The sequence below is a fragment of the Talpa occidentalis genome, unplaced genomic scaffold (assembly GCF_014898055.3).
Source record: "Talpa occidentalis isolate TD23 unplaced genomic scaffold, MPIMG_talOcc4v2.1 talOcc4.4, whole genome shotgun sequence".
Lineage (NCBI taxonomy): Eukaryota > Metazoa > Chordata > Mammalia > Eulipotyphla > Talpidae > Talpa > Talpa occidentalis.
Genome location: NW_023604295.1, coordinates 87,460,245 through 87,486,999, shown reverse-complemented (window position 1 = coordinate 87,486,999; position 26,755 = coordinate 87,460,245). Strand labels below are relative to the sequence as shown.

Sequence of the window (26,755 nt, the reverse complement as noted above, 5' to 3'; positions counted from 1 at the left end):
TGCTGTGAATGACATAAGTTTATCTTTTTCATTGCTGAATAATATTCCATTGTGTATATATACCATCTCTTCTTGATCCAGTCATCTGTTTTGGGGCATTTGGGTTTTGTCCAGGTTTTACCCGCTGTAAATAGTGCTGCAATAAACATAGGGGTATGGGTATTCTTTTGAATCAGTGTTTTTGTGTGCTTTGGGTAGATCCCTAGTAGTGGAATTGCTGGGTTGTATGGTAGCTCCATTTTTCATAGACTGAGGAACCTCCAAATAACTCTTCATAGTGATTGTACCAGTTTGCACTCCCACCAGCAATGTAGGAGAGTTCCTTTTTCACCACATCCTCAGCAACATTTGTTGTTGCTTGCTTTTTTGATATGTGCCATTCTTACTGGTATAAGGTGGTATCTCAATGTGATTTTGATTTGCGTTTCCCTGATTATAAGGGATGTTGAACATTTTTTCATATGCCTGTTGGCCATTTGCATTTCCCCTTTGGAGAAATGTCTTTTAAGTTCTTCTGCCCATTTCTTTTTTTTTTTTTTAATTTTTTTAAATAATAAATTTTATTTTTATATTCCATACAATTTCAACATACAATTTCAACCCCCCCATTCTGACCCCAATCCCTCCCCTCCCACCCCTCCACCCCCCAAAAAGTGTCTCTGGTTCATAGTTTTTTGTTGATTTTGATTTTCACTTTCTTATAGTTATTCATTTTCCTGGTCCCTTATTTAAGTTATCTAGATTCCTGCTATAAGTGAGACCATCCGGTATTTTTCTTTTTCTTTCTGGCTTATTTCGCTGAGCATGATCCCTTCCAGTGCCATCCATGTTGCTGCAAATTGCATGTGTTTATCTTTTTTGAATGCTGAGTAATATTCCATGGTATATATGTACCACATCTTCTTGATCCAGTCATCTATTTTTGGGCATTTGGGTTGTTTCCAGAGCTTAGCTATTGTAAATAGTGCTGCTATAAACATAGGGGTGCAGGTGTTCTTTGGAATTGATGTTTCTGTGTCCTTTGGGTAAATACCTAGGAGTGGAATTGCTGGATCATATGGAAACTCTATGTTTAGTAGGTTGAGGAATCTCCACACAGCTCTCCATGGTGGTTGGACCAGTTTGCACTCCCACCAACAGTGCAGGAGAGTTCCTTTTTCTCCACACCCTCGCCAACATTTGTTGTTGCTAGTTTTTTTAATATGTGCCATTCTCACTGGTGTAAGATGGTATCTCATGGTAGTTTTGATTTTCATTTCCCTGATTGCAAGTGATGTTGAACATTTTTTCATATGCCTGTTGGCCATTTGCATTTCTTCTTCAGAGAAGTTTCTTTTTAGCTCTTCTGCCCATTTTTTGACTGGATTATTTTCTTTGTTGTTGTTGAGTCTCATCAGCTCTTTATAGATTTTTGTGATCAGTCCTTTATCATTGGTGTTGTGTGCAAAAATGTTCTCCCAGTTGGTGGGGTTTCTCTTTGTTTTTGTTATTGTCTCTTTTGCTGTGCAAAAGCTCTTTAATTTGATGTAGTCCCAGCTGTTTATCTTTGCCTTCACTATCACTGCTTTGGGTGATGTGTCTGTAAAGATATCTTTGATGTGCAAATCACGTAGTGTTTCGCCTATATTTCCTTCTATGTATTTTATGGTTTCAGGTCTTATGTCTAGTTCTTTAATCCATTTTGAGTTGATTTTTGTGTATGGTGTGAGGTAGTGGTCAAGCTTCATTCTTTTGCATGTAGCGACCCAGTTTTCCCAGCACCATTTATTGAACAAACTTTCTTTGCTCCAGTGTATATTCTTTGCTCCTTTGTCAAAGATTAGTTGATCATAAATCTTTGGGTTTATTTCTGGATTTTCTATTCTATTCCATTGGTCTGTATGTCTGTTCTTGTTCCAGTACCATGCAGTTTTGATGATTATGGCTTTGTAGTAGAGTTTGAAGTCTGGGAGTGTGATGCCTCCATTCCCTTCTTTTTTTTTCAGGAGAGCTTTGGCTATTTGGGGTTTTTGGTGATTCCATATGAATTTCATCAATAATTGTTCTATTTCTTTGAAGAATGACATTGAGATTTTGATTGGAATAGCATTGAATCTGTAGATTGCTTTTGGTAGGATGGTCATTTTAATAATGTTTATTCTTCCAATCCATGAGCAGGGGATGTCTTTCCATTTCTTTGTGTCTTCTATTTCTTTTAACAGTGTTTTATAGTTTTCTTTGTATAGGTCCTTTACCTCTTTTGTTAGATTTATTCCCAAATATTGGATTTGTTTTGTTTCGATAATAAAAAGGATAGTTTTTTTTATTTCTTCTTCTTCAGATTTATTGTTTGTGTATAGGAAGGCTACTGACTTGCGTGTTGATTTTATATCCTGCCACTTTACTGAACTGATAGATGAGTTGAATTAGTTTTTCTGTGGAGTTTTTGGGGTTTTCTATGTATATTATCATATCATCTGCAAATAGTGATAGTTTGACTTCTTCTTTTCCTATTTGGATTCCTTGTATGTCTTTCTCTTGTCTTATTGCTCTGGCTAGGACTTCCAGTATTATATTGAAAAGCAGTGGTGAGAGTGGACATCCTTGTCTTGTTCCAGATCTTAACGGAATTGCTTTCAGCTTTTCACCATTGAGAATGATACTGGCTGTTGGCTTGTCATAGATGGCCTTTATGATGTTGAGGTATGTTCCTTGTATCTCATGAATTTCAAGGGCTTTTATCATGAATGGGTGTTGCACTTTGTCGAAAGCTTTCTCAGCATCTATTGATATTATCATATGGTTTTTATATTTCTTTTTGTTGATGTGTTGGATAAAGTTGATTGATTTTCGGATGTTAAACCATCCTTGTGTCCCTGGAATGAATCCTACTTGGTCGTGGTGAATTATCTTATGGATACATTGTTGGATTCTGATAGCTAAAATTTTATTGAGGATTTTTGCATCAGTGTTCATTAGGGAGATTGGCCTGTAGTTTTCCTCTTTTGTGTTGTCCTTATTTGGTTTTGGTATTAGTGTAATATTGGCTTCATATAACGTGTTTGGTATTATCCCTTTCTTCTCAGTTTTTTGGAAGAGTTTGTGAAGGATAGACACTAATTCATCTCTGAATGTTTGGTAGAATTCATTTGTAAATCCATCAGGTCCTGGGCTTTTGTTTTTGGGGAGGTTTTTGATTACCATTTCAATTTCGCTGCTTGTAATTGGTCTGTTTAGATGTTCTGTTTCTTCTTTATCTAGCTTTGGATGATTGTAGAGTTGTAGGAATTTGTCCATCTCCTCTAGATTGTTGAACTTGTTTCCATATAACTGTTCATAGTAGTTACTGATTATTCTTTTGATTTCTGCTGTGTCCGTTGTGATTTCTCTTCTTTCATTTATGATCCTGTTTATTTGTTGCTTTCTCCCTTTTTTCCTTTGTGAGCCTGGCTAGGGGTTTGTCTATTTTATTGATTTTTTTGAAGAACTAGCTCTTGGTTTTGTTGATCTTTTGGATTGTTTTTTTAGTTTCAATTTCATTTATTTCTGCTTTGGTTTTTATTATTTCTTTTCTTCTACTGGTTTTGGGGTTTTTTTGTTGTTCTTTTTCTAGATCTCTGAGCTTCGAGATTAGGTTGTTTCTTTGAGGTCTTTCTTGTTTCTTGATATGAGCTTCTATTGCTATATATTTTCCTCTTATTACTGCTTTTGCTGCATCCCATACATTTAGGATATTGGTGTCCTCCTTGTCATTCAATTCAAGGAATTTTTTAATTTCCTCTTTGAGCTCCTCATTAGTCCAGTGGTCTTCCAGTAGTGTGGTTTTAAGTCTCCATGAGGTAGGAGATTTCCTTGCCTTCTTTTTATGGTTTATTTCTAGTTTGATGCCTTCATGGTCAGAAAAGATGATTGGTATGATTTCAATCTTGGTGTATCTGTTGATGTTTGTCTTGTGCCCCAGTATGTGATCGATCCTGGAGAATGATCCGTGTGCGCTTGAGTAAAATGTGTACTCCGTTTTTTTTTGGATTTAGTTTTCCTTAAATCTGTTAAGCCCAAATGTTCTAGGTCCTTATTTAGAGCTTTAGTTTCTTTACTTATTTTTTGTCTTGTTGATCTATCCATTGTTGATAGTGGTGTGTTGAAGTCTCGTAGTGTGTTCTCTCTGATGTCTGTTTTCAGAGATGACAACAGTTGTCTGATATATTTTGGTGCTCCTTCGTTTGGTGAGTATATGTTGATGTGTGTTATTTTTTCTTGAAGTATTGTCCCCTTGATCATAATGTAGTGACTGTTGGGGTCTCTTTTTATTTTTTTGAGTTTGAAATCTTTTTTATCTGATATAAGTATAGCTGTTCCTGCCTTCTTTTTTGGTCTATTTGCTTGTAGGATTGTTTTCCATCCTTTAACTTTGAGTCTATTTTTATCTTTGTAGCTAAATGTGTTTCCTCGAGACAGCAAAAGGTTGGGTTTTATTTCTTAATCCAGGCTGTAACTCTGTATCTTTTTATTGAAGAGTTTAGTCCATTTACATTTAGAGTTAATATTGATATGTTAGCATCTGTATTTGCCATTGTGTTTGTCTTTCCTTTGATTTTATTTATTTATTCTTTTAATAACTTTTTTTTTTTTAGCCTTCTTTCGTTGTTATTCGTCCCTCTGAGGTTCTGACTTTAGGATTCCTTGTAGTATTTTTTGGAGTGGGAGTTTAGGGGTAATGAAATTCCAGAGTTTCTGTTTGTCTGGGAAGGTCCTTATTCTTTTTTCATAGAGGAAGGAGAGCTTTGCGGGATAGAGTATTCTTGGTTGGCATCTGTTTTCTTGGAATCTGTTGATTATGTCCTTCCACTCTCTCCTTGCCCGTAGTGTTTCTTCAGAGAAATCTGATGTCAGCCTGAATGGTTTTCCTTTGAATGTTATCTGTTTCTTCCCTCTTGTCAGCTTCATTATTTTTTCTTTGTCCTGGATTCTTGGGAGCTTTACTATTAAGTGTCTTGCTGTAGTTTTCCTTTCGTCGTGGAAGTCTGGTGTTCTTCTTGCTTCTTGTGTATCAATTTTCAGCTCCTTCTTCACATTTGGGAAGTTCTCTTCAATTATCTCTTTAAATATTTTCTCTGTTCCTACATCTCTCTCCTCTCCTTCTGGTATTCCTATGACTCTTATATTTCCTTTCCTCATGGAGTCAGATAGTTCCTGAAGTCTTTCTTCATTCTTTTTCCTTCGTACTTCTCTTTCCTTTTCTGTTTTGGTTCTTTTTATTTCTGTGTCTTCAAGAGTGCTTATTCGTTCTTCCATTTCATCTATTCTGCTTTCATTGCTTTTCCCAGAGTTCTTTAGTTCCTCCATTAATTCCTTGATCTCCTGCGTTTCTTTTGCTTCCCTCTTTAAGGACTCAATTTCATTCTTCTGACCATTGTTTTTCCTCTTTAGGGACTCAATTTCCTTCTTCTGATCATTGTTTTCCTTTATGACGTCTGTCAGTTTTTTAATCACAGCAATTTTAAATTCTCTTTCTGGAAGGCTCAGAAGTTCTTCCAAGTTACTGTCGTTGCAATCTGGGAGGTGGTTTTCTTTCTGTGGTGTGCTTTTTTCCTGAGGGTTTGTTAGGTTGCGTGTGTTTCTTCTACTCCCTACTGTCTGTTTTCTAATTTGTCGTATGCATTGGGACACTGTGTTGCTGGGACTGTCCAGCATCTTGGGTGAGCTTCTCCGCTCCCCTCTGGCTCCTCCAGGAGCCATCTGTTGGTTTCAAGCAGTCTTTACTGAAGAAAGGTCCCTGTTCTAAAATGGCGATGTGGGGACACACTCCCCTGTGCGCTTTGTCTGCCCCGGACGGTGGGTTCCCGCTCCCCCTCTGGGTTTGGACTGCAGGCCAGAAGGGGCCTGGCATGGGCGAGCTTCCCTGCTCACCTCTGGCTCCTGAGGGAGCCTTCTGCAGTTAGTCTTTACAGAAAAAATGTCCCTGTTCTAAAATGGTGATGCAGGATGCAGTCCCTGCGCGTCTGGTCTCAGGCACACTCTTCTGTGTGCCTGGTCTGCCCCGGCCGTGGGTGCCCGCTCCCCCTGTGGGTTCAGACTGCTGGTCTGAAGGGGCCTGGGGTGGGCTAACTTCCCAGCTGGCCATGGGCTCCTCCAGGAGCCTTCTGCCAGTCAAGCAGTCTTTTCTGAAGAAAGGTGTTAGTGACTTTTTTTCTGGTCGCTAGGTGGCACCAGAGATCTCTCCTAGAGCCCTTGGGGAGCTGTGTTTTTTCACCTGGCTGGCCCAGGGCTGTGTGCAGGTCTCCTGGGGTCTCTTTTGTTCTCTAATGGCGCCCGGAGCCGTTAGCTTCCCTCTGCATTGAATCCTGCAGGGTTCTCTGCACCTCCCGTTCATGGGGTGTGGTGGCTGAAATAGTTCCTTTCCACTCACAGTCCCGCTTGATGCGTATTTTGTTCTTGTTGGTCGTTTTAGTTTGTTGTTTTCCTCCTCTCTGCTGGTCGGAGAGTGCTGACTTTGTGGGTGGGGGAGGGTAGCAGGGTTCTGTGCTTTCCTCCCTTCTAGTCCTCTTTTATGGCAACTTTCTTCTTCTGGTGGTTTGCTGGAGTCGTCTGTTTATCTTCAGTGTCCCAGTTCTCACTGGGACCTGCCGCTTTTCCTCCCTATTAACTTGTTTTTTAATGGGAGATCTTACTCGCAGGGTCTCCTCGCCGCCATGTTGCTCCGCCCTCCTCTCTTCTGCCCATTTCTTGACTGGATCGTTTATATTGTTTTTGTTGAGTCCTGTGAGTTCTTTGTATATCTTTGTGATCAGTCCCTTATCAGTTGACTGGGGTGCAAAGATTTTTTCCCAAAGGGTGTTTCTGCTTTGGTTAATGTCTCTTTTGCTGTTCAGAAGCTTTTTAGTTTGATGTAATCCCAGATTTTTATCTTTGCATTTGCTATCACTGCTTTAGGTGATGAGTCCTTGAAGATGTTATTGCGATGTATGTCTTGTAGTGTTTTATCTATATTTTCTTCTATATATTCTATGGATTCTATGGTTTCAGGTCTTATGTCCAGTTCTTTTATCCATTTTGAGTTGATTTTTGTGCATGGTGAGAGGTAGTGGTCTAGTTTCATTTTTTTGCATGTGGTGGTGCAGTTTTCCCAGCACCATTTATTGAGCAAAGTGGCCATGCTCTTTGCTCCTTTGTCAAAGATCTGTTGTCTGTATAAGTGTGGGTTTATTTCTGGGCTCTGTATTCGGTTCCATTGGTTTGTGTGTCTGTTTTTGTTCCAGTACCAACTGTTTTAGTTATTATGGCTCTGTAGTATAGCTTGAAGTTTGGAAGTGTGATACCTCCTTTCTCCTTTGTTTTCATCAGTAGGGCTTTGGCTATGCATGATTTTTTGTGGTTCCATATGAATTTCATTAGTATTTGTTCTATTTCTTTGAAGAATATCATTGAAATTTTTGTTGGAATAGTGTTGAATCTGTATATTGCTTTTGGGAGGATGGCCATTTTAATAATGTTTATTCTTCCAATCCATGAGCAGGGATGTTTTCCCATTTCTTTGTGGCTTCTTCTATTTCTTTTAACAAACAGTGTTTTATAATTTTCTTTGTATAGGTCCTTCATCTCTTTTGTTGGGTTTATTCCCAAGTATTTGATTTTTTTTTGTTTCAATCATAAAAGGGATTGATTGTGTATAAGAAGGCTGCTGACCTTTGTGTGTTTATTTTGTATTCTGCTACTTTACTGAACTGGTTGATTATTTCGAGTAGTATTTCTGTGGAGTTTTTAGGGTTCTCTATGTATATTATCATATCATCTGCAAATGATGATAGTTTTACTTCTTCTTTTCCTATTTGGATTCCTTGTATGTCTTTCTCTTGTCTTATTGCCATGGCTAGGACCTCCAGTACTATATTGAAGAGCAGAGGTGAGAGAGGACATCCTTGTCTTGTTCCTGATCTTAAAGGAAAGGCTTTCAGCTTTTCACCATTGAGAATAATATTGGTGGTGGGTTTGTCATATATGGCTTTTATCATGTTAAGGTATGTTCCTTCTACCCTGAGAATTTCAAGGACCTTCATCATAAATGGATGTTGGACTTATTTGAATGCTTTCTCAGCATCTGTTGATATGATTATAATGATTTTTATTTGTCTTTTTGTTGATGTGTTTGATTACAGATGAATTTTCATATGTTGAACCATCCTTGTGCCCCTGGGATGAATCCCACTTGATCGTGGTGTATTATCCCTTTGGTGCATTGTTGGATTCTGTTGGCAAGGATTTTGCTGAGAATTTTTGCCTCAGTGTTCATTAGAGAGATTGGCCTGTAATTTTTTTTTTTTTCTGGTGCTGTCTTTGGTTTTGGTATTAGTGTAATGTTGGCTTCATTAGAATGTATTTGGTAGTATTCCTTCTTTTTCAATTTTTGAAAGAGTTTGTGTGTGACAGGTAGTAATTCACTGCTGAACATTTGATAGAATTCATTTTTGAAGCCATCTGGACCTGGGCTTTTGTTTTTGGGGAGAGTTTTGTTTATTGCCTCAATTTCGCTGCTTGTAATTGGTCTGTTTAATTGTTCTATTTCTTCTTTGTCCAGCTTTAGATGATTATATCGTTTTAGGAATTTGTCCATCTCTTCTAGATTGTTGAATTTGTTTGCATATAAGTGTTCATAGTAATCTCTATTCTTTTGATTTCTGAGTCTGGTGTGATTTCTTCTCTATTTATGTGTTTTCTCCCATTTTTTCTTTGTGAGCCTTGCTAGAGGTTTGTCTATTTTATCTTTTCAAAGAACCAACTTTTGGTTTCATTGATCTTTTGGATTGTTTTTTTAATTTCCATTTTGTTTATTTCTGCTCTGATTTTTATTATTTCCTTTCTTTTACTGGCTTTAGGTTTTTTTTTTTGTTCTTTTTCTAGCTCTTTGAGATGTGAGATTAGGTTGTTTCTTAAGCTCACTCTTATTTCTTGATGTGAGCCTGTATTGCTATGTACTTTCTCTCTTATTACTACTTTTGCTGCATCTCATACATTCTGGAAAGTGGTGTCCTCCTTGTTGTTCATCTGAAAGTATTTTTTAATTTCTTCTTTCATCTCCTCATTAGTTCAGTGGTCTTCCAGTAGTGTGGATTTCAGTCTCCATGAAGTGGGAGGGTTCCTTCTTTTCTTTTCATGATTTATTTCTAATTTGATGCCTTTATGATTGGAGAAGATAGTTGGAATGATTTTGGTCTTCATGTATCTGTTGATGTTTGTCTTGTGGTCCTGTATGTGATCAATTCTGGAGAATAATCCGTGTGCACTTGAGAAAAATGTGTACTCAGATTTTTTTGGGTGCAGTTTCCTATAGATGTCTGTTAAGTACATGAGTCCTATGTTTTTATTTAGGACTCTAGTGTCTTTGTTTATTCTTTGTCTCGTTGATCTGTCCATTAGTGAGAGTGGGATGTTGAAGTCTCCCACTATATATGTATTTTCTTTAATGTCTGTTTTCAGAGCTGATAATAATTGTCTAATATATTTTGGTGCACATTCATTTGATGAGTATATGTTGATGAGTGTTATTTTTTCCTGGTGTATTGTCCCATTGATCGTAATGTAGTGTCCATCTTTGTCTCTTTTTACTTTTTTTATTTGAAGTCTATTTCATCTGATATAAGTATAGCTGTTCCTGCCTTCTTTTTTGGTCCATTTGCTTGTAGGATTGTTTTCCAACCTTTTACTTTCTGTCTATGTTTATCTTTTGTGGTTAAATGTGTTTCCTGGAGACAGAAGGTTGGATTTTTTTTTTTTTAATCCAGCCTGCTACTCTGTGTCTTTTTATTGATGAGTTTAACCCATTTACATTTAGAGTTAATATTGATATGTTGGCATCTGTGTTTGCCATTTTGTTTGTCTTTTTGTGATTTTATTCCTTGCTTTATTCTGTCGTTCTTGTTCATTCTTTTGTTGCTTTTGGCTTTAGGACTTCTTGTAGAATATTTTGGAGTGGGAGTTTAGTTGTAATGAATTTCTGGAGTTTCTTTTTGTCTGAGAAGGTCCATATATTTTCTTCATAGAGGAAGGGGAGCTTTGCAGGGTAAAGTATGCTTGGTCAGCATTTGCTGTGTTAAAGTTTGTTGAATATGTTACTCCATTCTCTTTTTGCCTGTAGGGTTTCTCTGGAGAAGTCTGAAGTTAACCTGATTGGTTTTCCCTTATAAGTTATCTGTTTCTTCCCCCTTGCCAGTTTCATTATTTTTTCCTTGTCTTGAACTCTTGCAAGGTTTATTGTTATGTGTCTTGCTGTAGTTTTCTTTTCATTTTGGTAATTGGGTATTCTTCTTGCTTCTTGTATGTCTTTATTCGTTTCCTTTTTCTTGCTTGGGAAGCTTTCTTCAATTATCTCCTTGAATAGTTTCTCAGTTCCTTTGTCTTTCTCCACACCTTCTGGAATGCCTATAACTCTTACATTTCCTCTCTTCATGGAGTCTGATGATTGTTGAAGAATTTCCTCATACTTCTTCTTTTACACTTCTTTCTCCTTTTTTCTTTTGGCTCTTTTTATTTCTGTATATTCGAGAGTACTGATCCGATCTTCCATTTCATTGATTCTGTTTTCGTTGCTTTACCCAGAGTTCTTTATCTCCTCTAGTGATCTTTTAATCTCCTGCATTTCTTTTCTTTCCTTTCTTGAGGTCTCAATTTCATTCTTCAGTTCAGTGATTGTTTGTCTCAAATCATTTTTTTCCTTTTCATTTTCTTTCTGCTTTTTAATTATGATGATCATTAATTCTCTGTTTGACAGGTCGAGAAGTTCTTCCATGTCATTGTTGAGCTCTTGTGACTGTTTTTCTTTTTTGTGGTGTGTCCTCCTCCTGCGGGCTTTACTTGGTTATTTACATTTTTCCTTCTCCCTGCTGTTTGCTTTCTAATTATTTCAGTGAGTTGGGATGTTGTGCCACTGGTGTTGGTGGGCATCTCTTTGCGGTGCTCCTTCAGTTGTGTCAGAAACTGTTTATCAGACTGAGTCCAGCACTTCATGCTAAAACTCCACCAGGGTGTTGATGCTGTGTTGCTGGGCACTGTCACTTACAATTCCCTCCCTCTGTATTTACTCAGTTCCAGCAGAGAATCAGCTAGTTGGTAATTTTGTTGTGATCACTAGGTGGTGCCAGAGACCTGTACTTGCTGTACTTGCTGACCTGTGCTTTCTCCCATTGGTTCTCTGAGAAATGGAGGCGGGGAGGGGAGCACCTCAACACAGGGCTATTGTTTAAGCTGGGTGCTGTGTTTGCCTCCTGTTCATCTAGTGCTGTACCCACAGCTGTATGGATCCCGGGCCGAATTCTGCACTCTAGGTCTCAATTCCAGTGCTATCAGCTGCAAAACGCTGGCTGTCACCCTGTGCAGTGCCCACCTTATGGTGCGTCCCACACCCTGGATCCTGCGCTTGGCTCTCTGTCCAGAATGGAGTCTTGCTCCACACCTTGTTTCCCTTCTTACCCTGGTTTTCGTGGCCCACCCCTCTTGGACCCTGAGGGTGATTTTGGGATCCCTGACTTCCACCTTTCAGGAAGTTGATGATTTTGTTCTGGTCACCAGGTGGGCCAGAGATCTTTCCTAGTATCCTTACAGAACTATGTTCTTTTTCCCGTGGATCCCTAGGGAACAGAGTGGGGATGGTGTGGAGTGACTCAACAGTGTGGGGTTCTGTGTCTCTCCTCTGCCCCGCCATCATGGGGATTCCATGCCCCGAATTTCATGCCCTGGTTCAGTTCTGAAGGCCTCAGACCTGGACGTGGGCGGTAGCCCATTTCATTGTCTGCAGAAATGGCGCCTTTTCCACTCTGCTCCTGTTCCCGGGTGCCTGGTTTTTGATTACTCAGTGAGGGTCATTCACCTCAGTGTCAATTCCCGTGTGTCTCCCCAGGAACCTAGATCGTGGGCATGGGGATCTGGGCAGCCATGATCCAGGTATGCTTTTCCAGGGGTTGTGCTTTTTCCCACAAGCTTACAGGCTTGCCTTGGGCTATTTGTAGGTCTCTGTACAGAGTCCTTACCTTCCTCTAATGGAGCCTGGAGCCATTCTCTCACCTCTGCTGCTTGATTCTCCACAATTCCCGTTGGCAGGGTGCGGTGCCTGCAGTAGTTCCTTTCTACTCACAGTCCTGCTTGATCTGTAGTTTGTTCTTGTTCTTGTATTTTTTTTTTCCTCTCCTTTCTGTTGGTTGGAGTGTGCCAGCTTTGTGATGGGGGAAGGTAGCAGGGTTCTGAGCTTTCCTCTCTTTTCTTACTCTTTTATGGCAACTTTCCTCTTTGGGCAGTTTTCCAGAGTCATCTGTTTATATTCCATGTCCCGGTTCTCACAGGGACCTGTCCTCCCTATTAATTGTTTTTATGGGTGGACTTACTCAGAGCATTTCTCCGCTGCCATTTTGATCTAAACTCAATTCAATGTTTTTGTGATGATTTTTGTCTTTTTTCCATGTGGTTAACTATAATGATTGATATGGAGATTTTGAGCCATCCTTGGTCATGATGTATGGTCATTGTAATGTATTGTTGAATTTGATTTGCTAAGATTTTGTTGAGGATTTTTCCATATATAGTCATCATAGATAATGGCCTGTACTTGCTCTGTGTGTATGTGTGTGTGTGTGATGTTTTTCACTGCTTTTGATATCTAGTAGTGTTGCCCTTAAAATCTGTTTGGAAATATTTCCTCTTTCTCAATTATTCAGATGAGTTTCAGAAGAAATATTAGTTTCTCTTTGATACAACTCAGTTGTCAAACCATCTGGTCCTGGGCTTTCCTTGTTTTGGAGACTTTTGATTACCATTAATTTCCTTGCTTCTAATTGGTCTGTTCAGATTTTTTATTTTTTCCTGACTTAGTCTTGTGAGTCTGGGCTATCCATTTCATTGGCATATAGATGTCCATTGTGTCCTGTGATCCTCTGTTTCGTGATCCTCTGTTTCGATATCTTAACTTCTCTAATTTCTGATTCTCTTTGAGTTTTTCCCTTTTTCTCCCCCATTGTGCCTAGGAAGAGGTTTACATATTTCCCCTCAAGATCCAGCTCTTGATTTCATGCTCTTTTGGATTGTCTTTTTGATTTCTGTTTATTTCTGCTCTAATTTTTAATATCCCTTCTATTAGCTTTTTGGTTCATTGTTATTCTTTATCCAGTTCCTTAAGTGTAAGGTTATATCATGTATTTTAAATCCTCCTTCTTTCTTGATATGAGGCTGTGTTGCTGTAAACTTTTTACTTTTACTATTGCTTTGTGTGCCCATAGGTTGTGATAGCTCATCTCTTCATTTTCCTTTATCATCTTAAATTTTCAAATATTTCTTTTTGATTTCCTCATTAACCTAATAATAAAGTATTATATTGTTCAGTGTCTATACATTAGAGGTTTCCCTCTTTGTTTTTGTGGTTGATTTGTAGCTGGATACCATTGATGATACTTGATCTATATCTATATGTTAATGTTCCTGCATTAATTTACACTCATTTAACCCAGTATATAGTCTGTCCTGAAGAATGTTTTATCAATGCAGCACCCTATAAATGTTTGCTAAGCTCATCTGGCCTAATTTTTCCTTGAAGATTGCTCTTTCCTTGTTAATTTGCTTTCTGGTTATCTGTCCATTAATGAATGTAGGGTGTTGAAGTCCTCTACCACTATTGTGTTGCTGCCAGTGTCTGTTTCAGATTTAATAAGAGTTTCCCTATATATTTTGATGCTCCTTCATTTGGTGCATATATAATGATGAGAATTTGTCTCCTTCATTTGTGCATATATAGTGATGAGTGTAATGTCTTTCTGATGTATTGATTTCTTAATCACTGTATAATGTCCAATCTAACCTCTCATTACCATTTTTAGCTAGAGGACTATTTTACCTGATATAAGTATGGCTGTCTCTGCCATTATTGGGTCCAACTCTTCTTTTGTTATCCAAAAGTTCTTTTTAAAGTAACATAGAAGGGTGGCCCTGGTGGTGCAAGGGGTTAAGTCAGCACTATGAAGTTAGCCGCAGCCACTGCAGCACAAGTTCGATCCTCAGCCGCTTGGGGAGCTGGCCCACATGGCGCAATGGACATTTCCTGTCTCCCCTGCTGCTCCCCTCAGCAGTGTATTTCTGTCAGTATGCCTTTTCTGCTCCCCACTGTGTCTCTGGTGAATCCTTTGACCTTCCCCCCCACCCCCCAACCCACACCCCAGCTCTTATATGCATAAATAAATAAAAATAAATCTTTGAAAAAAATAAAATGACATAAAATCTGCCATAGATATTTCTACTCACATCTGATTCCCTTTAAGTTTCTATAATATCTACCCCCATATTTTTACACATTTCTTACTAGCTTATGTTCTATTTTGTTTGTTTGAAGTTTTGACTACATAATTTTAAGGTTGCATAAGTGTTCATGTTTTCTCAGTTCAGTTTTTCTTCCAAGACATTTTTTAAAATGTTAAATGTGGTTAGTAATCCTGGTTCTCATCCTGATTCATTGGGAAACACTTTGCTTCTCTAACAAATCTGATAGAATTGTGTTCAAATTTCAGTTCTGCCTAACTTAGGGCAGCTTCATTTATCTATCTTTCCTTATTTTAAAATATCAAAAGAATTATAGAGTCTATAATTATAGACTCTACATTATAGAGTCTTATTAGATGATGGAGATAATATGTGGAAAGCAGCTGCACATAGAGACTTCTTTTATTCATGTAGTCTTTGATCTATGATTTATTCATATAGTGTTTGTTACATATATTCTATCCACATTTTCCCCCAACTCATCACATATATGCATTCTATTCATAATGATCTTGACAGCACAATCAATTCTTCTCATAAAGTCTGTTTTAGTGGTTTCAGTATTACCAGTTTGTTCAGTTTGAAAATAGAAAATCATGTCATTTTTGGGGTTCCTATTAGAATTTGTCTTACTGAAGGCTGTTCCTAATGGCTCTGGTATCTTCTGACCTACTGGCTATATAATAACAAGTCAACATCCCATATTTCTTGAAAGCTGCAGCTGATTTGTTGATCTGATATAAAATATTTACTGCATTTACCATGATTGCAACTAATAGCTCTGATCACATGTCTTAAAAAAGCATATTGGTAATACAATTCAGAAGGCTTTTTCATGCCATTTTCAGTTTTGATGGCTGTTTCAGATTTAGGTTTGTTCACTGTGTGTACTTCTTATTAATGAGTTTTTCAGTTCTTGGCTTCCAATCGTCACACCATATGTTTGAAGTTACATTTTATGAATGTGAACCCTGGCACATCTATTCTAAATGATTTAGATTTTATTTCTGCCTTGTATGTTTTTAAAAATGCCAGTTGTTGCTTAGTTGAAAATGTAATTTGACACGTAAGTTTTATAGTTCATAAACATAAGTATATTATTTTTGTTGGTATTCATATGTCTGTTGGTCCATATGTTTATGTGTTTCTTGATTTAATTTTATTACTTTATTTTAGAAATCAGTGGAAGCAAGCACGCAAACCTGAGGAAGCATTCTTGTTAAATTTTTAAAGACATGTTTTTATTTTTGGTAATTCACACCTATCTTTACAGAATTCCTTCCTATTTAGTATTTTTCTATTTTAGGAGTTTTATTATTTTGCTAGCAGAAAACAGCTTTTGATATTGATATAGTTTTATATTGTATTTATGCATACAATTGTAATTTTGATGTGTGAAAGAAAAATTTCTCCTTAGTTGCTTGGTACAGTTCTAAGGATCTACTGGCTACATTTAGTTACACAGCATATTGTTATAAACCCCTTAATTTATACTGGTGGCTCTTAAAAGTTAGGGGTCAGAAAACCTCTGGTAATATTGATGTTTCCTTTCTCCCTTCTCATCAAAAAAGTTAACATATAGACAATTATAGGCGATTTGAGGACCCCGCCTGAAGATTTGGTTTGGATATGGGGTAATAAATGTATGCATAACTGTAATGCACTTGATAAGAAAGAATACAAACAAATAGCTCTAAATACTCTAAGCAGGGAGCCATTATTCTGGGTGCTTGGGGACAGCATGTGGAACAGAGTGTGGAACGGCAGACATCAAGTAGATACAGAAAACAAACCTTGTTCCAAGGACATATAACCCAATAAATAAATACTGAAACACAGGAAAGCATCTGACCTGTTTAGATATCTGCGAGTATTGCGATTTCATAAGGATAATGATTGTCTGTTACTACCCTTGAGTGCAGCACTGTGCCCAATACATGATACATATCTATACTATCCTTAAGAGATTTTCCTCCTCCTCTTGAAAAACAGTAATATCTATGGGGAAGAGGCTGTGGGGGTTGGCATTTTCTCAATTTTGGTTGGATAATAGAATCTTTCTTAAAAAAATGGATTAATCAGCAAAAATTAATAAATTTTCTTGATTATTGATCTTTCCTTGCATAATTGCAGAATAGGTCTTATTATTGTTAACTGATTGATTTTCATGCCTTTGTTAACATTAGAGTAGTAGGTCCTGTGTTGATGAACTATTTATACTATTTTAATTATGAAAAAAACCCTCTGACTATCTCTTGTGTTTGTAATGATTTAATGAGTGACTCCTCTATATCAAGCTATTTAATTGGTGCTGTAGAGGCTATAAATACTCACAAAATATTAATTCCTTGAGAGACTCTTATTTTGTTGTAATATTTTATTTTATATAATTCTTATATCATTTTTCATCTTTGCACAATGTATGCATTTTCATTATGGTTATATTCCCCATACAACTGCACCCCTCCCCTTATTTTGACTCTAGTCCTTCTTCTCCGCGCCCCCCCCCCAATAGTTTGTCTCTGGTTTATAGTTGCTTGTTGATTTTGATTTTTATTTTGTATTGATTAGTCTTTTTCCTGGTCTCTTACATAGTTTTCTAAATTCCTGCTATGAGTGAAACCATCTGGTATTTTTCTTTTTCTTTCTGACTTACTTCACTGAGCATGATCCCTTCTAGCTCCATACATGTTGCTGCAAACTGTATATGTTTATCTTTTTTGATTGCTGAGTAATATTCCATTGTGTATATGTATCACATCTTCTTGATCCAGTCATCTATTTTTGGGCACTTGGGTTGTTTCCAGAGCTTAGCTATTGTAAATAGTGCTGCTATAAACATAGGGGTGCAGGTGCTCTTTGGAATTGATGTTTCTGTGTCCTTTGGGTAAATACCTAGGAGTGGAATTGCTGGATCATATGGAAGCTCTATCTTTGGTAGGTCAAGAAATCTCCACACAGCTCTCCATAGTGGTTGGACCGGTTTGCACTCCTACCAGCAGTACAGGAGAGTTCCTTTTTCTCCACAACCTCACCAACATTTGTTGTTGCTAGTTTTTTAATATGTGCCATTCTCACTGGTGTGAGATGGTATCTCATTGTAGTTTTGATTTGCATTTCCCTGATTACAAGTGATGTTGAACATTTTTTCATATGCCTGTTGGTCATTTGCATTTCAAAGAAATTTCTTTTTAGTTATTCTGCCCATTTTTTGACTAGATTATATTCTTTGTTTTCGATGAGTCTCATCAGCTCTTTATAGATTTTTGTGATCAGTCCTTTATCATTAGTGTTGTGTGCAAAAATGTTCTCCCAGTCGGTACGGTTTCCCCTTGTTTGGTTATTGTCTCTTTTGCTGTTCAGAAGCTCTTTAATTTGATATAGTCCCAGCTGTTTATGTTTGCCTTCACTATCACTGCTTTGGGTGATGTGTCTGTAAAGATGTCTTTGAGGTGCATGTCATGTAGTGTTTCCCTTTTTTTTTTTCTATGTATTTTATGGTTTCAGGTCTTATGTCTAGTTCTTTAATCCATTTTGAGTTGGTTTTTGTGCATGGTGTGAGGTAGTAGTCAAGCTTCATTCTTTTGCATGTAGCAACCCAGTTTTCCCTGCACCATTTATTGAACAAATTTTCTTTGCTCCAGTGCATATTCTTTGCTCCTTTGTCAAAGATTAGTTAACCATAAATCTGTGGGTTTATTTCTGGATTATCTATTTGGTTCCATTGGTCTGTGAGTCTGTTCTTGTTCCAAACCATGCAGTTTTGATTATTATGGGTTTGTAGTAGAGTTTGAAGTCTGGGAGTGTGATGCTTCCAGTCCCTTTTTTTTTTCAGGAGAGCTTTGGCTATTTGGGGGTTTTTGGTGATTCCATATGAATTTCATCAATAATTGCTTTATTTCTTTGAAGAATGACCTTGAAATTTTGATTGGAATAGCATTGAATCTGTATATTGCTTTTGGTAGGATGGCCATTTTAATAATGTTTATTCTTCCAATCCATGAGCAGGGGATGTCTTTCCATTTCTTTGTGTCTTCTTCTATTTCTTCTAACAGTGTTTTATAGTTTTCTTTGTATAGATTCTTTATCTCTTTTTTTAGATTTATTCCCAATATTTCATTTTTTTTTGCTTTGATAATAAAAGGAATTTTTTTTTTTGATTTCTTCTTCTTCAGATTTATTGTTTGTGTATGGGAAGGCTACTGAGTTTTACGTATTGATTTTGTATCCTGCCACTTTACTGAACTGATTGATTAGTTGAATTAGTTTTTCTGTGGAGTTTTTGGGGTTCTCTATGTATATTATCATATCATTTGCAAATAGTGATAGTTTAACTTCTTTTCCTATTTGGATTCCTTGGATGTCTTTCTCTTGTCCTACTGCTCTGGCTAGGACTTCCAGTATTATATTGAAAAGCAGTGGTGAGTGGACATCCTTGTCTTGTTCCAGATCTTAATGGAAATGCTTTCAGCTTTCACCATTGAGAATGATAACTGGCTGTGGGCTTGTCTTATATGGCCTTTATGATGTTGAGGTATGTTCCTTGTATCTCAAGAATTTCACGTGCTTTTTCATGAATGGGTGTTACACTTTGTCGAAAGCTTTCTCAGCATCTATTGATATTATCATATGGTTTTTATATTTCTTTTTATTGATGTGTGGATAACGTTGATTGATTTTCATATGTTGAACCATCCTGTGTCCCTGGAATAAATCCTACTTGGTGTGGTTAATTATCTTATGGATATATTGTTGAATTCTGATAGCTAAAATTTTATTGAGGATTTTTGCATCAGTGTTCATTAGGGAGATTGGCCTGTAGATTTCTTTTTTTGTGTTGTCCTTGTTCAGTTTTGGTATTAGTGTAATGTTGGTTTCATAGAACATGTTTGGTATTATCCCTTCCTTCTCAATTTTTTTGGAAGAGTTTGTGTAGGATAGGTACTAATTCGTTGCTGAATGTTTGGTAGAATTCATCTGTAAATCTATCATGTCCTGGGCTTTTGTTTTTGGGGAGGTTTTTGATTACCATTTCAATTTCGCTGCTTGTAATCAGTCTGTTTAGGTATTCTATTTCTTTTTTATCTAGCTTTGGGTGATTGTTGAGTTGTAGGAATTTGTCCATCTCTTCTAGATTGTTGAATTTGTTTCCATATAACTGTTCATAGTAGTTTCTGATTATTCTTTTGATTTCTGCTGTGTCCATTGTGATTTCTCCTCTTTCATTTGTGATCCTATTTATTTGTGCTTTTCCTGTTTTTCCTTTTTGAGCCTGGCTAGGGGTTTGTCTATTTTATTTATTTTTTTGAAGAACCAGCTTTTAGTTTCATTGATCTTTTGGTTGTTTTTTTAGTTTCAATTTCATTTATTTCTGCTTTGATTTTTATTATTTCTTTTCTTCTACTGGCTTTGGGTTTTTTTTGTTGTTCTTTTTCTAGTGCTTTGAGCTTTGAGATTAGGTTCTTTGAGTTCTTTCTTGTCTTGATGTGAGCCTGCATTGCTGTATATTTTCCTCTTATTACTGCTTTTGCTGCATCCCATGCATTTAGGAAGTTGGTGTCCTCCTTGTCATTCAACTCAAAGTCTTTTTTAATTTCTTCTTTGATCTCCTCATTAGTCAAGTGGTATTCCAGTAGTGTGGGTTTCAATCTCCATGAGGTAGGAGAGTTCCTTGCCTTCTTTTTTGGTTTATTTCTAGTTTGATGACTTCATGGTCAGAGAAGATGGTTGGTATGATTTCAGTCTTGGTTTATCTGTTGATGTTTGTCTTGTGTCCCAGTATGTGATTGATCCTGGAGAATGATCCGTGTGCACTTGAGAAAAATGTGTACTCAGATTTTTTTGGGTTTAGTGTTCTATAGATGTCTGTTAATCCCAAGCACTCTAGATCCTTATTTAGAGCTTTAGTGTCCTTACTTATTTTTTGTCTCATTGATCTATCCATTATTGATAGTGGTGTGTTAACGTCTCCTGCTACATATGTGTTTTCTTTGATGTTTGTTTTCAGAGATGATAATAGTTGTCTGATATATTTTGGTGCTTCTTCATTTGGTGAGTATATATTAATGAGTGTTATTTCCTCTTGAAGTATTGTCCCCTTGATCATAACGTAGTGACTGTTGGGGTCTCTTTTTACCTTTTTGAGTTTGAAATCTGTTTTATCTGATATAAGTATAGCTGTTTCTGCTTTCTATTTTGGTCCATTTGCTTTTAGGATTGTTTTCCATCCTTTAACTTTGAGTCTGTTTTTATGTTTTGTAGTTAAATGTATTTCCTGGAGACAGCAAAACCTTGAGTTTTGTTTCTTAATGCAGCTTGCAACTCTGTGTCTTTTTATTGAAGAGTTTAGTCCATTTACATTTAGAATTAATATTGATATGTTAGCATCTGTTTTTGCCATTGTGTTTGTCTTTCCTCTGATTTTATTTATTTATTCTTTTAATAACTTTTTGTTTTTTGGCCTTCTTTCATTGTTATTCATCCCTCTGTTGGTTCTGGCTTTAGGACTACTTGCAGTATTTTTTGGAGTAGGGGTTCAGTCGTAATGAAATTCCAGAGTTTGTTTGTCTAGGAAGGTCCTTATTCTTTCTTCATAGAGGAAGGAAAGGTTTGCGGGATAGAGTATTCTTGGTTGGCATTTGTTGTCTTGGAGTCTGTTGACTATGTCCCTCCACTCTCTCCTTGCCCGTAGTGTTTCTTCAGAGAAGTCTGATGTCAGTCTGATTGGTCTTCCTTTGTTTGTTATCTGTTTCTTCCCTCTTGTCAGCTTCATTATTTTTTCCTCTTGGATCCTTGGTAGTTTTATTATTAGGTGTCTTGCTGTATTTTTCCTTTCATCATGGAAGTTTGGTGTTCTTCTTTCTTCTCGTATGTCTATTTTCAGCTCCTTCACGTTTGGGAAGTTCTCTTCAATTTTTTCCTTGAATATTTTCTCTGTTCCTAGGTCTCTCTCTTCTCCTTTTGGGATTCCTATAACTCTTATATTTCCTTTCCTCGTGGAGTCAGATAGTTCCCGAAGTCTTTCTTTGTTCTTTTTCATTCGTACTTCTCTTTCCTTTTCTGTTTTCTTTTTATTTCTGTGACTTCAAGATTACATATTCTTCCATTTCCTCTATTCTGTTATCACTGCTTTTCCCAGTGTTCTTTAGCTCTTCTGTTAATCCTTTGATCTCCTGCATTTCCTTCATTTCTCTCTTTCGGGGCTCAATTTCATTCTTCTGAATGTTGTTTTCCTTAATGACTTCCGTCAGTTTTTTCATCATGGCAATTTTAATTTTTCTTTGTGGAAAGCTCAGATGTTCTTCCAAGTCACTGTCGTTGCAAGCTGTGGGTGGTTTTCTTTTTGTGGTGTGTCTTTTTCCTGAGGAGTTGCTAGGTTTATGTAGTTTTTCTTCTCCCTGCTGCCTGTTTTCTAATTTGCCATATGCGTTGGGACACTGTCGCTGGTACTGGCTGGCATCTTTTTGGTGTGCTCTTTCTGGGGTTTCGGAAACTGGTGATCTAAAGGAGTCAAATACTGTTATGCCAGACGTCTAGTGAGGCAGTGGTACTTTGAGTATGTTAATGGTCACTGTCACAGAATATCCCTCCTTCTGTGTTTAATTCCAAAGGTGGGCCTCCCTGGTGGCGCAGCGGTTGAACCCTGGGCTGCGAAGCTGCCCGCAGCCTCTGCAGCACCCGTTCGATCCCCGGCTGCTCCCCGGCCACCTGAGGGGTTCCCCCATGGTGTGCAGTCCTCCCCTGCCACCTGCTGCTCCCCTCAGCAGTGTACTTCAGTCCTTCTGCCTGCTCTGCTCCCCACTCTAGCTCTGGTGAATTCTCTCATCCTCCCGCGCTACTGACTTTACCCAGTGCTTGTATAAATAAAATAAAAATAAATCTTAAAAAAAAAAAAAAATTCCAAAGGTGTGTCTAGAAGTCCCACAGACTTCTGTGGAGGTGGGGCAGCTGGATTGCACTCTGTGTTCCAAATCACTGGATCCCCCTCTGGGCTCCAACTTCCTGCCAGTTGGGTCCAGGCTTGTGGGGGCCTTCAGTTCACCTCTGACTGCACAGGGAAACTTCTCCCTGTTTCAAGCAGTCTTTATTGAAGTAAGTTCCCTGTTCTAAAATGGCTAGTCGAAGACACACTTTCCTGTGCGTGGTCTGCCCTGGCCTTGCATGCCAGCTTCACCTCTGGGCTCGGACTGCTGGCCAGAAGGGGCCTGGTGTGGGTGAACTTCCCAGCTCACCTCTGGTCCTTGGGGAGCCTTCTGCTCGTTTCAAGCAGTCTTTATTGAAGAAATGTCCCTGTTCTAAAATGGTGAGTCAGAGATGCACTCTCCGGCGTGCCTGGTCTGCCCAGGCCGTGGGTGCCTGCTCCCCCTGGGCTGCTGGCCAGAAGGGGCCTGGCATTGGGGAATTTCCCAGTTGAGATACTCTTATTTACTCTTATTTCTTACAGATTTCATTTTTTTCAGTGATAGAAAAAAATATTCTGGTTAATGCATATTACTGTCTTTTCCAAACATCAAATGTTTGTTGAATTCTCTAAAACTGAGCTTTAGAGAATTCATGGGTAATGTGGGGGAGAGTTTTATTCTGTGTAAAGCCAACTTGCTTGATTGGATTTGAATACTTGAGTCTCATTTCTTTTACCTTGCACTCAAATAAAGTCTGTCCGAATACATGGAAATTTTTTTTATTCTCAGAAACTGAACACATTTTCTTTTTTAAGCTGAACTCTTTATACTTTACCTTACTCTTAGAAACTTGACTATTTTTATTTTTATGAGTTTTAAATCATTATAGTGTGGATAGCTAAAATATAACTAATAAATACTAGGCCTTGAGATTCTTTAAAAAATTGATTTCTGTTTTTTTTAGAAGCATATGTAATAATTAAAAAGATACGTTATGTACCACTATACAGTAATAATAAGATAATGCATTTCAATAGTTCCTTACCACATTAACTATTGAAAGATATATATATATTTATATAAGAACTATATATTTAGTTTTTAAAGTATTCTAAAGAGCTTTTAGTATTCAAACCTTATTATCTATGTTCATGTTATTTGCTTACCCAGTTTTCATTTTATTTAAGCAGTTGTGATAGGGTTCTTCATTTTTGCCAATAGTCCAAAGGTCATGCAGTACATAGTTTAGGTCTGCATTTATTTTTATTTCGAACAAGTACTGTTTTTTAAAGAGGTATGATAATGTATTTGGATATTTTTCAGATATTTCAATAAAGAATATTCTTCAACACATTCAATCATGTCTTTATGGTACAAAGTTTACTACTTTGGAGAGTAGCTTTAGGAAATATTATATGATAGAACACAATGTAAGCAACCTAAGGCTGGAGGTATTTTAATTCTAACAAAACTTCAGAAAGGAAAATTAAAGAACTTAGTTGATGGTAATTAAACTGATAATAAGAATAGTTTTCATGTTGTAATGTGAGTTAGGCATGGTATTAAACATTTTAAAATTATTTTATGTTTGAGGAAAATTGTGTTGTCATTCCCATTTTAAAACTGGGGAAGCTGAGGATTAAGGAAGAGAAATAATTTGCCCAAACTTATCCTACTAATTAGTGGAAATAGATTTGAATTCCAAAGACGGATGACCCTTGAGCCTAATCATAACTAGTTTATACCTCCTTTATGTTGTATGTTTGTTACTTTGGGTCTTTTTAGTATTTTAGCTTATATTCCCATCCTTTATATTCTTCTTACTTAATGTTATGAGTGAAGTCAAGAAGATATATTATGAAAATGATATAAGTGAAAATGAATTTGTAAAAGACATTTCAAGAACACACTTGAGATCTATCTCTATCTGCCTACCTACCTATCAATCAGTCATCTATACTTGTGTATGTAATCTAGTCCTATATATATGGTATAGATTTTTGTTTTATGTTTATTTATATTTGTTGAAGTTGCAACTTTATGATGAAGCACATTCTTCCTGTAGCATGACTATCTTCTGACTTGCAGGTTTTAAATGCACAGAGAGCAGGATACAAAGCGGCCATAGTTCACAATGTTGATTCTGATGACCTCATAAGCATGGGATCCAACGACAGTAAGTACAGGTATCACTTTTCTTCTCTCCTGTTTGACAGATCATTCATATCTAAAACTTAACAATTTCTCTTCTCTCGTTTTCTGTTTCTAAAGCAAAGTATGTATGCTCTTTGTCACAAAGATAATTTCCAATTTATATCCTTCTTGGGACAGTTTTATTTACAATAAAAGTGGAATTGACTTTTTTCCCCCCCCTGGTTAGGATTTTTTTTTTAAACGTATGTTTAATTTTAGAACATGTGTTGATATTTTGAAAAAAAGTAGAAGGAAAACCAAAGCTTTTAATAAAGAAACATGCAGAGTGAAGGATGCTTTAGGAGGTTTTTTTTGTGATTTGGAGATTCGCAGCATTAACTTTTAGTATATGCAAATATGCTAAGTAGCCACTGTATTCTTGTGGAATTTCAAAGTCACATACTGTGTTTTCTTAAAACATGAGATTAGTAATCTCTTAACATACATTGGCATACCTATAGCTTTTCATTCAAAATATAATACTGTATATTGTCCTTCCTTTTCCTTAAATTTCAGCTTGTAGGGAAAAAGTAAATTTTAATAAATAAGTGACTTAATCCGAGAGTGACTTGTAAGTCACTCTAATTTTACCTACCTAATTTAGTTTGTTCCCTTTTTTTTTTTTTTAAACATATTTTGTGTGTGTCTGTATCTGTGTGTATTTAATTTGGTTTAGTTGCTGTCTCTCAGAGCACTACAGATTTTAACACACTCCCTCTAGGTGCTATTAAGATGATTCATTACCAACATTCATGATTACGTATTTTGTTTTTCTTGTAATACATGACCATAGCTCTTGCCACTGTGTTCCACTGAGTGATATATGCAAGAAAGAAATTGGAACAAATAGCAAACCTAAAATTATGGCTGATATGCCACATTGGAATGTATTTAGGATTTTAAATAACTACTTCCTCAGTAGGAAATATTTTGGATTTTTAACCAAAAAATGCTTTAATAGTATAGACAGTAGTTCTTGTTGTTGTCTGAGAATTCTTTTCTTTCTTACCTGTAATATAATCTAAGGCAAAATTATATATATATGGTAGAGTTTAGTAATAGTTTCCTAAGCTCATTTCTTTATGTTTTAAATTATTAATCTTCTAACAAATTAAGTATCACAATTATAGGCACATTTGGTGCCTTTATGAGGTTTTAGAATTTCAAAAAATTGACAGCCTTTGCTTGGGAATTACAGGAATTACTACTTTTGGTACTGTAGATTCCTTTAACTATACCTTTTAAAAAAGTATTACCCACATAATGCATCCTAGGTCAGTACCTTTTGTGACCTAGTTATATTATTGGCAAAACAAACCTGAATTCAAATTTCACTTCCCACTTTTATTAGTCATAAATCTTTGAGCAAGTTTGTTTTGTATGTTTTGCTGAAAGCCATAACTCAGGTCTTAGTAACCCTTAAAACCCTTCTCAAGTGCTAAATATGTTTGGGTTAAAAAAGCTGATTAATATTTATAAAGTATTTACTCTTTTGACATGTTTTAAATAAAAATTTTGTTAGCTGGAAGTGTCAGTTCCCTTTAATACCTATTTTGTCTTTGTAATACCATAAGACCTATTTGTTGTAATTTCCTAAGGGACATGCTAAATATTAAAAGTAGTGCTTAACTCTATAATCCTGCTGTTGCCATGGAATATTCCTATGTCAAAGATTGCTTAGAATTTTTTTTCTTTATTTTATTGCTGAGATTTCTCCCTGTGATATTTGTTCCAACCTTGCATGTGTGTGTGTTTAAACTTCTCATATATCCAAAGATAATTGTTGTAAAGATCTTTACCATTTTCATATCTGCTCTTACTTGGTAGTGGAGAGGAAAGCATAGACTTATTAAAAAGAGGCATGTATCTATCCCTCCTTTCAAGCCTTAATCCATAGCCAAAAGGAATATTGCAAGTGTTCTAAGAGGAGAGGTTCCAGTATCCAGAAACAAAAGGAAGTTATAAAAGTCCTCTTGTTACCAACACTTCACACAAGGTATTGTGTCCATTTTTATTTCATCCAGGATACAGGATGGGCTAGCTCAGTAAGCCGATAACATTTGTCATCTTCCATAGACAGCAAGATGTGATGGGGGTGGGAATTAAACAACCTGAGAACAGGAAATAAAGGTTGGTTCCATCTCAGTTGATACATGACAAGATCTGTGCTTTTGGGATAGTTATTCAACTTTCTAAAATCCTTTATATATATAAAAGTATGAATAATTTTATTTTTATTTGGTGTGCTAGGTTGTGAAGATCATATGAGAACAGGTGTTCAAAGAAACCCATGCCATGCCATGGCAGAGTGGGAAGAGCCTAGAGTTTGAGTATAGGCTTTGTAGATTCCTAACTGTATAACAGGTTATCAATATCTTTGGGTTTGTTTCTTC

The 26,755-nt window shown here is 36.7% G+C and overlaps 1 protein-coding gene across 2 annotated transcripts in view; it reads left to right on the top strand.

The window, feature by feature from the left end:
- The window catches only part of RNF13 (ring finger protein 13), a 138,788-nt gene that overhangs the window by 46,950 nt on the left and 65,083 nt on the right, over positions 1-26,755 (top strand). For both annotated transcript variants that reach the window (XM_037525814.2, XM_054700737.1), the window contains exon 5: positions 24,258-24,345. In XM_037525814.2, the coding sequence (XP_037381711.1) occupies positions 24,258-24,345 (88 nt within the window). The remainder of the gene's footprint in view (positions 1-24,257; positions 24,346-26,755) is intronic.